Source organism: Barbatula barbatula, assembly GCF_947034865.1.
Source record: "Barbatula barbatula genome assembly, chromosome: 15".
NCBI classification, from domain to species: domain Eukaryota; kingdom Metazoa; phylum Chordata; class Actinopteri; order Cypriniformes; family Nemacheilidae; genus Barbatula; species Barbatula barbatula.
Genome location: NC_136778.1, coordinates 2,808,270 through 2,823,746, shown reverse-complemented (window position 1 = coordinate 2,823,746; position 15,477 = coordinate 2,808,270). Strand labels below are relative to the sequence as shown.

At 37.5% G+C, this 15,477-nt stretch overlaps 1 protein-coding gene across 3 annotated transcripts; it reads left to right on the top strand.

Annotated features, from left to right (window-relative positions):
• Positions 1–861: 861 nt before the first annotated feature.
• gpcpd1 (glycerophosphocholine phosphodiesterase 1) lies at positions 862–14,958 on the top strand. Of its 3 annotated transcripts, none has more exons than XM_079474753.1 (20): positions 862–1,410; positions 1,897–1,968; positions 3,013–3,103; positions 3,200–3,284; positions 6,682–6,757; positions 7,486–7,527; positions 7,614–7,737; positions 7,887–8,115; positions 8,233–8,395; positions 8,685–8,814; positions 9,678–9,732; positions 9,822–9,914; positions 10,138–10,215; positions 10,297–10,336; positions 10,449–10,507; positions 10,592–10,657; positions 10,742–10,878; positions 10,975–11,110; positions 11,358–11,518; positions 13,911–14,958. In XM_079474753.1, exons 2-20 carry the CDS (start codon positions 1,920–1,922, stop codon positions 14,104–14,106), a joined length of 2,010 nt encoding a protein of 669 aa, XP_079330879.1. In that variant the 5' UTR covers positions 862–1,410; positions 1,897–1,919; the 3' UTR covers positions 14,107–14,958. The 3 variants fall into 3 exon arrangements, with proteins under 3 accessions (XP_079330879.1, XP_079330880.1, XP_079330881.1); XM_079474754.1 differs by lacking the exon at positions 862–1,410 and adding an exon at positions 1,537–1,802; XM_079474755.1 differs by lacking the exon at positions 862–1,410 and having other exon boundaries at positions 1,814–1,968.
• Positions 14,959–15,477: the final 519 nt, after the last annotated feature.

The window sequence follows — 15,477 nt, the reverse complement described above, 5'->3', positions numbered from 1 at the left end:
AGTTTGATAATTTAACAGGAATAATTTTTCACATTTCACATTGCAAAAGTCCTTTTCTGCCAGTGTGCGCTCATGGCTAATGCTAAAGACTTCCGGTTCGCCGCTTGATCCCATTAGTTAGCATTTACCAAGTTAGCTTCAAAGCTTTAAAACGGACTTCATTATACGTTTGTCATTTAAAACAGCATAATATCAAAGAGCAGTGTCTACATTAATACACAGGGGCCGCACGGGCGTGAGTTTTTAACCTAGACCGTAAAAAACAACTTTGTTTCTCGCCGCCCGCAAGAAGTTCGACAGCGACATCTACCGGCACGGTGACATTAAACTTCAGCCGGCAGGCACGTGTGATATATCATATTTTGTTTGTACACGGCCAAGAGCTTTATATTTATAAAAACACTTTACGCAGCGTGGACGCGTTCTTTGCCATACCATTTCTAAAGCGGCAGTTGCTAAGACTCATGTTCTTAACAGGGGAGTCACAATCTAAAGGGAACATTTTGATACCCACACCCGATATAAATAAACCCGATGACATCGCGTTGGATCTTTGATCAAATAACGCGGTATTTTCGCGATAAAGCTGCTGTGTTGTTAAACGTGCCTTTATTTCTAGAGCTACAACTCTGACTAGGCCAAACGCACTTAAATACACACAAAGTACTTTTAAACAGTGTGTATTTCCGGGTCATCCGATGTGCATACATCTGTTTGAAGTGTAATAAACGAAACAATTTGTACATTATTATAATGTCATTTAGCCCTGGATGTACTATGCAATAATTATGTATTTGTGATGTGTCTGAGAGTGAAGAATGCAGAGCTGTCTTTTAATTTATCATGATTTATTTACTTTACGCTCGCGTTGTGTCACGTGGTAACACTCGTTCATAGGGTTCCCTGAGCTTTCTCAGAAAGCCGAGGACGGTACTTCTGAAGGACACAAGGACTCGGCCTTACGAAATGAGACACATATCCCGTTGCAAACCGTTTCCGAGAAACGTGTCGTTCAGCCTGGAAATCGTAGCAAAACATCGCGCACCGGTTTGAGCCTGAACGTGCCCCAGCCTTCCGGTATATACCCGCCAGACCACGCCAATCATTTCAGCGACCAATCGCATCCGTTCAGAAAGCGCAAAGAGGCGGAGCCGAACGTTCCACTCTTCCTCGTTTTATTATCCCTCAAACCTTCGCTTTGTCGCGTCTCAATTTACAAAACGTCTCGTTTTATTTCCGCCGTTGGATAAACAGAACCACTCGAAAGCAACTCTGCTTATAAGGCTCGAAACGCGATAAACATGCCTTTAATATTTGACGTGACAAAATGGCTTCGTCTACGGACAACGTCCGTTACGCATGCGGGCATGTAAACACGGGCACGTTTAAACAATAAAAAGATAAACTCAGGTAAAGTTTCTGCTTGTGTTGTTGTTTTGTGTATTTATTGTATTGTACGTGTAAACATTATAGTGGCGTGACGTCGTTTCTTCTCTGCGGATGCGTCTCAAATCTTGTCAACAACACTCGTTAGTTGCAGTAAACTGAACGATGATGTGTAGCTAGGCAGGTCACGAGGGTTTTGAGACGTATCTGTTATACCGGGTCTGTAGTTTGGGGTGTTGTTGAACGTCACTGACAGTAACCGGCTTCGGCCGGTTTGGACCGTATTGGTTTTGCTTCCTTCCCTGACTTGTTTCATCATGTATTGAAACCGGCGCATTCTCTTCAATCGCTCGTAATCTAAGCGATCTGACGCATCGTGTTTTTTTGCGTCTTCTTAATAAAGAAGAACGCTTGAGGTAGTAAAACACTGATATGATACAGCTTTGTTCACGTGGGTCAGATTGAGTTTTGCAGTGGGGTGAGTTCAGTTTATCTTCGACTGTGTTGTAGGTTCGTACTCCTCGGTGTCAGCCATGGAGAGCACTAAAGTCACTCTTACTGTGAGAGGCACCACAGCTTTGGGTAAGTGCACTTCTTTTCATTTGGAATGATTAAATAAAAGTAAAGTGTATTTATTCATTTATCTGATGCATTACGTTGTGGGTGATTGTGGGAAAAGTGGGGCACATTGGATACTTTTCAACAAGGAAGTGAATGACAATGACTTAAATAATCTATAGCTGTTACTTTAAAATGTTTTACATGTGCAGTAAATGTGCATTTAATTAGAATTGACCAGGGATCTAACCCACGACCTTTGTGCTGCAACCGCAACGGTCCATCAATTGTGTTATATGGTACAATGTGTAATGTTTTTTGTAAAGTAAATAAATTGATATTTGAATAATAATGAGAAGAAATAATACAACTTCTAAATACATTCAAGTGGGCATCTTCCTTCACGTTTACTATTGTGTGCCGTGTTTATTTGTCTACTTCATTGGTAAGACTGCATTCACAGCACATTTCACTTCTGTAGTGTGGCGTAGTCGAGCATGGAAATTGGCAAAACTTTTAATGTCTGTTTTTTATTGGCTGGTACAAAGCTCATGGTATTAGTTAATATCATTTTACCTCTCGTCCTCTCCACTGTGGCCTTTGTTACATCAGCAGTAAAGTTGATTTAAGGAGTAGTTTAAGGAGTTTTTGGTGGAATAATCAAATAGAAATGAATGGGTAAATATAAGTAGTTAATTCGAAATCTTTATGAAATTGATCATTGATCTTATGCAAACAAACATCAGAAAAATAAGACCACCCACCAAAAGAATTATAAGACCACCAACCAAAATAATTCATGTTCCAGCATTGTATAATTGGATGAGTTTTGGGTTTAATTCAAATTCGCGTTTAAGATTATTAGACTTTATTTGGGGGGCCGCAAAGCCCTCAACACAAAGGGGCAAAGAAATTTTTGGTGATTTCCAAAGGGATTTGTGGTGGATGCTCCGGCAGCATGGCTTTTCAAAAAGGGTTTGGAACTCATAACCAACCTCTCTATTCTGCTTGATGCTAATGGGACATCGAGCTGTTTCTTTAAGGCTGTATGTTTTATTTCTGTGTCAGGTGAGTTGATCGCGGTGGTTGGCAGTTGTGAAACGCTGGGCAGCTGGTGTCATCAGAAAGCCGTGACCTTGCAACCAACAGAGGACGATGGGTATGGGTCGCATGCCATTTTATATTTGTTTTCCAACTGACTTGACCTTGACGCATTAGATTATATTCTGTTGTTTTGCTTGTTTTGTCTCGTCAGCACCCTTTGGAGAACTACCGTTCAGGTTCCTAGAGGAGCTGAAACCAAATATCGCTATTTCAAAGGCCTCTTCTTCGAATCTAAGGTGAGACGAGATGGTTTTCCTAGTAATCTATTTAAACATAAAATAGCTTTTAAGGGTCCATGTACATTAAAATGTAAATGTGTATTGATAACCCTGTGCATTTAGTGAGGGATCTCTGCTTTTTTATTTATAGTTGTTACTGATATTTATAAACTCTTCTAAAGACATTGTAATCTATGCAACATGTACTGAAACTGTGGACAGAACTTGACACATTGGGAATTTACCATTTATATACTTTTTCTTCAGAGCCTTTCATCACTATTAGACATGTCTTTTACATGTTTATTTTAAGTTTGTTTTTAAGGATGTGAGTTTGTGGGGTTTCCAGGTCAATCTGTTCACAGCTGTTAATCTCTTTTAGTTTAACTCAACTCTGTGGTTTCTGGAATGTTGCCTGCAGGTTTTCTGCAAGCCAACCAGCACGCATACTGTATTTACAGTAACTGATGGCCATTTTGTTTTTAATTTTAGAAACATTTTCTCTTCTTCTTTAACTGTTTGCAGTTGCTGTTGTGTGTATATATTTATCAGTATACACAATGCTTACATTTCTTAGATAAGGCTTTACATAATTTGATCTTTGTCAACTCACTAAAAACCCAATGCTGGGTTATTATAGCACCGACCCATTGTTGGGTAATTCTTACCCAATATATTGGGTAACATGTTTAACCCAATTGTTGGGTTACGAAAGAACACATTTTTTGGGTTATTTTTTACCAACATGTGATTTATTATTTTATTATTGTTGTTAAGTTTGATGTTTATTATTTTTTCCTATTTATTATTATTTTATTGCAGTGTAAACAAATAATGCACAACATAGAAATACATTTATAATTCTTTATTTCCAATACAATAAGTTTTGGTTGCAGTTATTTTATTAATGTACTTCCTTTTATCATAAAGTCACTAGCAATAAAGTATCAATTTACAAGAATCAAATAAATAAATAAACAGAGCAGAGGCTAGTCTAGTTTAGACAATTAGAAAACTACTTAAGCGAACGCGACCTAACAGCAGCACCACCAGGCTTGGCATATTCCATGTAAATAAACAACACGTATCAACTGCTTGTAAAATACAGTCTTCCTCCAGCATCATGCTTCCCACAAAAACGAAAACGTAACCTATTCCACGTAATTAAGTATAACGGGAAGTCGTGAGTGCGCTTTCGGAACAGAGAAAGGCGAGCATTTGTGTTTATAAAGGATTTACTTTTTTTTTTTTTAAATGACCTATCGTTTCACTAGATAGGACCATTGTTCATCGTCTGGTATCGTTTAAAGCCCCTTTGAAGCTGCACTGAAATGTAATTTTGACCTTCAACCGTTTGGAGTCACACTATTCCTATTGGCTTTTATTGTGAAAATTATTTCACAAAGTTAATTTCCTGTCTCATATGATAGATTATTATATTAATTTATTATTACACGTTTCATTACAAATTTGTTCAAATGTCAAAATGAAACACTTTAGGACCTCATTTTAAGTTTTCAAACATTAATCTCTTACCTTGGGCGGAGCCAGATGTTGTAGACATGGGGGGCTTAGCCAAAATTATTGGGCATAGTCCCCCACGGAGAATATGTTTTCCCCATTTATGGCAGCTTTATAAAAAAAAATTATGTAAGTGTTCCTTGTATTATCATTTTGAAACAATAACAAAAGAAATGTTCACAATGACATTTTCTCTTCTCTTAACAGGCAAAATAAGTGTGCTGTAAGCCTGTAAATATGAAGTTACATAAGAAAGGTTGATCAGGAATTTGGAATAAACAGCTTTACTAATATAGAATCTTGAAGCCTGTAGTTTTCATCCCTGAATTTGATCATTTAACATTTGTATTGTAAACAGTTGGCTTTGTTGTGTCTGCCTTACGTCTCAATACAGTCATCTCCGCGCTAGAATTCACGCATGGTTTCTGTTACGTGCCCGCCTGCCGCTTGGCTGAAGTTGGGTGTTCTTCAGTCTGATTGGCTGATATTCTGCTTGGCCTTTGTAATTTGATTGGCTGGAATTACGTAAACTCTTGTCTTTCTCATTTGATTGGTAAACTTTTTTGACATTGACAAGCGCTATCCGCTGGTACTGCTGCTGCAGCTGCACCAAGTTACTATAGGGCACAGAAATCACGAGAAAAGCTAGTAACAAGTCCGTAAAAAATTATTACTTATGTTATTTATTTATATCCCAACAGATGGCCGGCCCACATTGAGCAACACAGACTATTCGCCAAGTGTTAACATTAGCCATTGACCGTAATCTCTGCATCAGATAACAGTTTTCACATCACATAACTATAAATACTTTCACAGTAATAGCGAAGCCACTGTAATAATGACCGATTATTACCTTTGCTTTTAATCTGAACGTCTTCTTCGGTAAAACTAGCTGGAGTGGAAGATTTTGGAAGGCTTGTTTTAGTCAGTGAACGGCAAAACATTTATTTGTTTCTATTAGCTTTAAAAATATGATTAAAGTAATAAATATAATGATATGGTCATTCGAATTCTGGTGCTTTTTACTGAGAGGTAGGGCTGGGAATCAATTCCAAGGCGTTGAGAATCGAGAGAATTGGTTTATTGACTTAATCACATTAGTTTCTTGTCTAAAACAGTACAGATTTCAGCCAAAACTGATGGATGGAGTCTAGAGCTGTGGAATGTCATAAAATAATCTGTTTTCTCACACAATGCAGAAATAATCGTTTATATTGTTAAAAAATTGTTAATAGTAATTTGATAGTAATAGTAAATAGTAATTTAATTTAAATTAGATTATTAATTAATGATACATTGGAATTGCAGGAGAAGATCGACATATTTGGTTAAAGTTTTTGTTATAGAAACAATTAAGAGTAAAAGTGACAGCTAAGAAAATTGTTATCAATCTTGGAATTGATTCATTCGATTCCCAAACCAATATTCAGAATCTTAACAGCCCTACTGAGCTGCGCTGCAGCTGTCGGGATTCAGGACACTCCCGCTTGGTCCTAAACCCTGAGTGTGCCGCCACACATCTATAATATGATTTCCACAAACGTTTATGACTTAACTAAAACGTACCTCTCGTCTGTCAGCAGTTGGCGGCGGTGACCATCTAAATGTAAATTAATCGCTCGCACAGCTAAATTTTAACCAACTGGCTGGGTTGTTACAGAAACTTAACTTAATTTCAGTAAAAACTGTCAAAAAAGTGACGCCAATGTTTTTCTTTTTACTATTCGATGCACTTTTCAGATGTCAAACAACTGGCTGGCTGGCAGAAAAATTGGTGACTATACCGATTCATACTCTCTTTTCAGAAGTGAAACTTTGGTTTAAGTGACCAAAGAGGGCTTTGTGTTTTTCAAAATCTGTCCATAATCTTTACCCCCATTTGGATTTACAGAATGCAGATGGGCCATGTCAAGTCATAGTCAATAGATGGGAGACCCATCAGCAGCCACGCTCACTGAGTCCCTCAGGTATCTTATCCCGGAACAGTGCATATGTTTAACACAAGTCACAGAGGCCCTGCCTTCTGCGAACTACATTCAGATCAGTGTTCCCCCTTAACTCCAAGAATGTTAAAACGTACAAATCAAAATAACCACAACATCCAGTGAGCTATTAGCACCCGCAGACAAACATATTTACACAGTATTTGCTTTTTTAATCCTCCCGTTGCTTAGCTTTTTTACTGTTGTTTTGAGAATACATGGTTGTTGTTGTTGTGTATACATTATTTTATTTTTTTATAATACTATTTAAGCTTTAAACAGCTTCACATTTTTCTTTTTAAAAGCAACAGTTTCCCAGGCTTTTTGCTACTTTTGTAGGCATGGTAAACATTGTTTTAAGTTCTTTAAAGGTTTGTGAATTTGTCTGAATATTTTTTGTCAGATTTATTTAGATCTAATCCCTTCGCAGTATTTTCACTTGTGCCGGTTGAATGATGCATATAGAATGTTGAGCGTTAAAATTTTTGGCAACCAATTGTAATTGTCTTGTTTATAACGAATTATAACATGGCATGAATGTTGCTACAAATGGTTGGAGTTTCATTGAGTACAGAGCAAAGTTTTACATATATAAACTTGATGTACCACATAGCATCCAAAAAGTCACTTTCCCTGTACCGGTGACTCTTTCTTTTGTAGATGAGTTGTAGTAACAGTTGATCTTCATATTAAATCATGGTCTTGTCTTGCAGAGCCAGAATTGGCGATTGATGACGGCCATTTTGGATTGCGAAGTGAGTTCTAGATCCGATTTGTTTATTTGACTGATATTGTCTTGCACCTGTTGTTTTAATGGTTTCTAATCATGTGTGATCTGCAGATGGTGCTGAATGTTTGGACTCCGGATGGTTGACGTGCCAGACTGAAATTCGTCTCAGGCTGCATTTCTCAGTGAAAGCTCCAATATCTATAACTAAAAAGAAGTTCAAGAACTCTCGCTTCAGGTAATGCTTCTCACACGGATCTTAAAAACATCATGAGCTCAACTGACAAATACAGTTTTCTGTCTGGTGTTGATGTGTCTTAGATGAAAAAAAAACACATCATGTTTGGGTGAGATGTCCTGTTATTGATAATTATTTGTAATGTTTAGATTGAAACTGATTGTTGAAGGCATTGAAGAGGAAGAGGAGGAGAGCCCGTCATCAACATGTCAGAAGATGACCACCACGTTAGAGATCAGTATGATTAACAATGATGGATACAAATCTCGTCATTCCCAGCCGGAATGCGGCTACACCCTGGCCCCCTTACAGTGGACAGAGTACAGCATTCACACCATGGACCCCGACAACCTGGAACTCATCTTTGAATTCTTTGAGGTGAGTGAAAAATGGAAGTTTTAAATAAAAATTTACTAAATCTATAAAAATTGCTCTGTGACAATTGATTTTCTTGAATACGGCTGGTTATACTCGTGTCATGTCTTTGTGGTTAAGGAGGACATGAGTGAGACCGTGGTTCAAGGTGATGTCCTCCCAGGCCTCGTGGGCACCGCGTGTCTCTTGTCTTCCTCGTTCGTGGAGAATGGCAAAGATTTCAATTCGGTCACCCTGCCCATCATGAGCCGAAACTCCAGACAGACCATTGGGAAATTCAGAGGTAACATCTATAAAACTCTTATGTGCTGCTGTTTAGACTTTAACCTTTCATTAGTTGACCTCATTAACTCATTTGCATTCCCTTGCCCATGATGGTATCTGTCCTTTTTGCTGCATTTGCTTCTGTCAACATGTCACAGACTGGCTGTGTAAATAAAGGTGGAAATTAATCACGACAGTAAATACCCCACAAGCATTGTTGCCTGGTAGCTAGAAAATGAGATTAAGATGCAGTTTCGTCATTGACGTGTTTATTAACCTTAATGCTTTCATTCTTGATGGGATTTCAGTGGATTACCTGGTGATACGTCCAATCCAGGGCCTGCAGTGTGACATGAGACAGTGTTTCAGCAAATACTGGAAGAAAAGAAGCGCATTAGATGTTGGACATAGAGGGGCAGGCAGCTCACATGCACATAAGTGAGTAGCGCTTAGCAGATGAGGATTTTCCCCCCAGAATTGTCATCAGATCTTAGCTTTTTATTTATTTTTTACTTTTAAAGTTAGCTTTTATATTTTAATTTATGAATATATGAAGAGTTTGGTTTCAAAATGAGATAACTCCATTATAAAAAATATTGAACTCTTCATATATTATACATAAAATATAACAATTTCAATTCAAAATATTACATTATATGTGTGAAGCTTTTATTTGGCTTTTAGCGATTTGTTATGTGCATTATTATTATATTGTTTATAAATATGTTAAATTTTGGTTTTATTATTTTTTACTTTATTTTCAGTTTGACTTTGGTTTTTATCATTAGTAGTTGGTATCATTATCATTTATTTTATCAGTTAATTCTTTTAGTGTTTAGCTCAAACTTTATTTTATATTATATAAACTAACATTTAAATTTGAGTTTTGTAGACACTATTCAGGCCTATATATTTTATTTGATTTAACAGAAATGCTTTAATAGTTGAAGTAAACTGCAATAACCCTGATCATCATTATCATAATGCAAAATCATAATTGAACACAACATTTATATATGATATTAAAATGAACACATGGAATTTACCTCAACAAAGGCTGCTACAAATGTACATTTTGCAAAAGTCTTATACATAGCATGATGAAAAGTGTCTATATATAGGCTTATATTAAGTTTAATCTATTTAGCCTTTTAATGTCCTAAGGCTTGTATTTACTCTCAGTTGTCTGAACAGACTGGTCAGGCTTGGACCGTCACCTGTATGCTTCACTTAAGGGAAAACTCTACATGAGTTTATCAAAAGCAAGTGGGTTTGGTTCTAAATGTTTTCTTTTGTTTCAGACATCACAAGATCAGGGAAAACACAATTGCCTCATTTTCAAGTGCCGCCACCCATGTGAGTGTAGATAAAGCCACTAAACCTCAATACATGCTGACTTCTAATAAGATTAAAAACTATAATACATCCCTGTCATTAAATCACAGGGAGCCGCTTACGTCGAGTTTGACGTTCATCTCTCCAAGGATTTAGTTCCAATCGTTTACCACGATCTCACCTGCTGTATTTCAACCAAGAAGGTAACCGCATCACATTTACTTGTGGGTTGAAGTTATTATGTAACAGCTAAATTATGTCATTTTATTCCCTATGACTGATCAAGCACAGTTGTTTTGTCTCAGATCAGAGACTTCCTGTTGTGAATGTTCTACATAACATAAATTGTGGTAAACACTGATTAAAATAGCAAATCAAAACGAGTTACAATCTCTCTCTGTGTGCTGTTCATGTGTCCTTTTATAGAAAAATGACAAGAATTCAATGGAATTGTTTGAAGTTCCTGTAAAGGATCTGACCTTTGACCAACTTCAGCTTCTTAAAGTAAGTAAAGTACACATTAAATACAATAACAACCATGTTCACATCAATATTCATCTGTATAACTGTGTTGGTCTATCACAGCTTGCCCATAGAACAGCAATGGAAGTTCAAGACCACAAAGGTAAAAATTGCCATCTTTGAACTCTACAGAGCAATAAAGTAATAAATGCATGCCTAATAAAAAGGACTTGGTCCAAAAACAATTATCCTTTGTGTGGTATTGCTTTGTCTAGACTTGCTGGATGAAGAGGATTATGTAGATGAACACCAGCCTTTCCCGTCACTTTCACAGGTATCACAACCACCTTTCTACTAGATTTTATGTTGCAAATAAGTAGTAGCAGTTTATGCGAACGTCTCCGTTGTTTGACCACAGTTATTCCAGGCCGTTCCAGGACAAGTGGGATTCAACATTGAGCTAAAGTGGATCACTCAGTTCAAGGTTTGTTGCCTCATGCAACATTTGTGTTGTTTTGATCTCACTAGGGAGGGAAACACACTCATTGTTGATGTGTCCCCCAAACAGGATGGTACCTGGGATGCGGATCTCTCCACATACTTCAACATGAATCGGTTTCTAGACATCATTCTCACATGCGTGCTGCAGAATGCCGGAGACCGGAAGATAATATTTTCCTGTTTCGATCCTGATATTTGCACAATGTAAGATGATAAATCTGTTTCTTGCATTTTCACTGGCATTGTTTATGCTTCATATATTACGAAGACCCTTAAATTCAACTATGTTTTGCTCTGCAGGGTCAGGCAAAAGCAGAACAAATATCCCATCCTGTTTCTGACCCAGGGTGTGACAGACATCTACCCCGAGTTCATGGACTTGCGCTGTCGGAACACGCAGATCGCCATGAGCTTTGCTCAGAGCGAGAACATTCTGGTGAGATCACACATGACCAGATGGTGCACATCTGTGACGGCTGATTGTACACAAGATAGCTGTGAAACTGCTCACATAAAGACGTTCAGTATGGCAGCGTAATGAAACCTTGTATTTACAAATTTAGGTGAAACTAAAAGAAATCTAAACGTGATTACTACATCTCTTAGAGGTAAAAGTTAGTGTAGTCTTGTGTTGATTGGGATTCAATTTATGCTAAAAACAAAGTTCTTGCATCTTCTCACAGGGAATCAGCGCTCACACAGATGAACTCCTACGGCACATGGAGTTTATCAGAGAGGCTCAGTCCAAAGGGCTGGTGGTCTTCTGCTGGGGCGACGATAACAACGACCACGGAAACAGAAGGGAGTTGAGGGACCAGGGCATCAACGGGCTTATATATGACAGGTTGGTCTCAAAATCACACAGCATATTGCAAACATGGGAGAGGAGGCATACAGAAACTGCTGTTCTTCAATCTTTCGCTCGATTTCCAGGAGTCTGTGTGTACGTGACTTTATCAGCCTGCCTTGAAACATTCGTGTTTGAAAGACAGCTAGATCGATGCAGTCTTCTGGAAAACAGCTACATTTGCTAAAATTTGAGAAGGTTGTTGCAAAAAAAAGTGCAGTTGGAGACACTTAAGCACAATAACTATACTTACATGAATAGTCTTGTTTTCAGTTATAAGGTTTTTAAAGAACCGTTAGTGTTGACCAGACTGGTTATGCAAGACTATCGTCCATTAAAGCAAATACATTCAATCTGACAACACTGGAATTAAATCAAGGAGTGGTCATCTTTTAAAGCCATTATAACAGGTGTTGTCCTAGAGTTGCATGTTGACTCTTTAAACATCGCAGTGCTTACGTCACCCTGTGCATGTAGATTTCTGTTTAATTGATGCCATACTTTATGGGCTGTTGGTACAGGCGTATCAGCACATTTTTGTCAAGCTGCGTTTATATCCGGCTAAAGGTTAAACTGATAAATCATGTTCTGTGTTTGAACAAAACCACAGATACCGTGTGTTCTCTTTATGTTCAGACAGAACTTTTACTTGTAAAATAAAAATAAATATTACCAATAAAAATACTGTGATCATATTCATTGTAATCGGAAAAGTAAATTTTTTGATCAACCGATATTACTCTTGACTACGACTTTATCTAAAGAAATGTACCTACTATCTATTTCTGAACTATACTAATGATTTTTTTAAATAATCTATGTAGAATATACCATAAAAATAATGAATCCTATTATAACATCCCTATTTTCAAATATTTCAGATTTAGGAGATTACACTTGCTTCAAGAGTCATGTAATAGTTATTTTTCCACGTGAACATAATAATCTGGAAAACCATAAATGGAGTGATGAAATGGGTGGAGTTATTATTTTCTAATCTTTAAAGTCATGCCATGTAAACAGATTGGATTTGTATTAGGTTTGTCAGAGCTGCCAGTGTTTTGTGTGTCTGGCCCCAGGTATCTTAACTATAAATGTAAATTACCCATGAGTCATTTCAGCCGTCCAGCCTGTGCAGTGGGTTGTGAGGAGGCTGATGAAGATGTAGTTATGAGTGGCTTTGTTTTACAAGGATTTCACCACATTTCCACCCGCGCATCATGATGGCCACTTTTGCATTTTATATACATTATTCAAACCGTGTACACGTGGACATCAAATAAGTGGACTTTGATGCTAATACCAAAGCGATCTGTAAGTGATTTTCTAATACTTATGTTGTGACTTCTACTAAGCAACCCAATTACGGGCTTCTCTTATTCTGTCTTTCGAAACACTTTTCTCACATCTGTCAAATCATGTTCTGGTCATTTGCTTCTTTTTTTAGAATACATGAATGCTTGGTGCCAAAATCCAATGCTTCAACTTCCTCTGATGCCAGTAATGTCTTCCTGTTGTCTTTGGTTTTAATTGGCATTTGTCTGCTGTCCGACTGATCTCACTCACCAGCTAGCAGCGAGAGAACTCTGTTGTGTTTAACAGCAATGATGTGAGGCAGTGCAACTTTAAGAAGTTGCAGCGGGGCTAAAACACTTACACATGCTTATTTTGATTCGATTTAAACGCTTGGGCTTACAGTTCAGCTGCCTGTTACAACATTCCCAGCGCTAAATGCTTCCTCTTTGTCCGGGTGATCTATTTTTACTGAACTCCGATTCCCATGCAGATGTGCGTTTTTATTTCCCCTGCGGACTTAAAAGTGCACGAATCCACTTAATGGGCCTCAATGATTTAGTCATTGAAGAATGATGATAAAGGCATGAATGAAAATGGTGTATTTATTTGGAATGCATTTTTCTTTGTGTATGATCAACGCTGTTAACTTTACTGCGGAGTCGGAAGGTTAACACCAATTTCATTTGGTTTAGCTTAGGTTTTATAAGTGTAGAACCGGGTTTTACTTTTCTAATAGTTAATGCAAATATTATGGACAAGGCAAGTACCTGAACAGAATGAATTGGTTTAGCATGAGCAGCAGCGATAGGTCAGACATTCAGACTGCCTAATCATAACATCATTTGTGGTGTAAAACTGACCAGTTATACCAGAAATAAAACGCATGATTTGTTGATGATAATGCAATGAAAGTTATGATTATTCAACTACTTGTGTTTGTAGTTTGTTAATTTGCCCCTGGTCACAACTAATGTATGTTGTACTAATGTACTTTTTTAGCTGTACCCTCTGGTTAGATTACAGCTCTTTGTTACCTATCCTGTCCTCAAATGATCAAGTTAAAACACATTGCGTTCTTTCTCTGTATCCACAGAATATGTGAGGATAAGACCGAACAATCAAACATCTTTAATGTAGAGGAAGAGGTTTCTATAAAGGAGGTCATCTCAGAGGAGACGCTACAAACATGTCCCTGCTCCACCTACAGTATTCCCTGCTCATCCACACCTTGTGTGGGTCAAGATCGGGAGACCAACGGAGAGTCAGACTCCGGCCTCAGTTCCTCATGAGGATCACTCGTCTGATCCACTTCTATGTATCAAACTTCAGTCTTAACTTCCCACAATGCAACAGAACCAATGCACAAATACACTCTGTCACTTGACTTTACTTGAATCTTATTTTGATGGCAGAGGACAACAGGTGTGTAGAGTATGAGACGAATTTCACAACACTACCTTTCTCAACAGCTTCTAAATGTTTTTGCTGCATTTAGACAGATTGCTGTGTATTTGAATGCAAAAATAGTATATGTAACGTGCTCAAGAACGCCCTTAAATTTATTTTCTTCAAGCATTTATACATTTCTCTTTATTTTATCTGCGAAATTAGTATTGACCGTATACAATGTAGTATTTCATGAATAACAAACGCAGGTCTATTCATATATCTGTGCTTAAATACAAATCTGGCTGATGTGTTTTCAAAAAGAAACCTAAATATAACTGCAATTTTATGTAAAAGCCACAGTCTATAGAGTTTGAGGGCTGTCTTTTTCTTGTCATTGTAGACACACTCCTGCTTTAAAGAAATACTACGGATCATAAATGAAACACAAATTGTTTTCAACAGATCAACACTTTAGCAGTGCAATTCTCATTGTGTATTTACTTGTATATTGATGAATGAATGAACGTGCTTCTGTAATCTGTACATGCATGTGCTAACCATCAGTGTGGTTGAATGTGCAAACAATAATACTGCTGTTTTACTGCAGGACACGATCATGTATATTTGCTGTCAAGCGCCACACTGGACTTAAGCGACTGAACGCATCCACACTCATTATATAGGTGTGCATCACTGTGCCAATTCAGAACAAAACTATTCTCTGAGAGCCAGAATAAACTGATTCCATACCAGTTAAACCTCCTTTTTCTTCAAGTGTTTAAATCCTATCCGATTGATAGTGAATGTTTTTATGAAATTCTTGAATGGTTTTGCTTTAGATGGATTCATTACATAATCAGCTCACAGATAAATGGGTTTAATAAAGGCCACTTGATTCCTGACATTTAAAACATTAATGTTGGAATAGGCTTTAATCTTAGCACAGGTGAAGCGGTCTTTGATGTATAATGTCATTCTGCAGCTGTGACACGTTCTTCAATATTTAACACTCACACAAGCAGCTCTTATTCTTCCACAGCAAATGCAATTAAGCTTTAAACATCCTTTTACAGAACCTATACTGAGCTTTCTGCATTTTTTGAGGCACGTTCCTAAGAATTGTGTCTATGTAGGAAGGTCACCAGGTTTTTAGACGGCCTATGCAGATCAGAGTACAGAGGAACCTAAACAAAGCCGGCGTTTCCTGAATTGAATTTTTTCCAGGAAATACGTGGTTTTAGGATTTACCCAATTTCACTATTTTTGAAGAC

Coding starts and splice junctions, on each gene's coding strand:
- gpcpd1 (XM_079474753.1), top strand. CDS start 1,920: ATGGAGAGCACTAAAGTCACTCTTACTGTGAGAGGCACCACAGCTTTG. Junction 8,116..8,232: donor TCATCTTTGAATTCTTTGAG/GTGAGTGAAAAA, acceptor TTTGTGGTTAAG/GAGGACATGAGTGAGACCGT. Junction 9,915..10,137: donor GCTGTATTTCAACCAAGAAG/GTAACCGCATCA, acceptor GTCCTTTTATAG/AAAAATGACAAGAATTCAAT.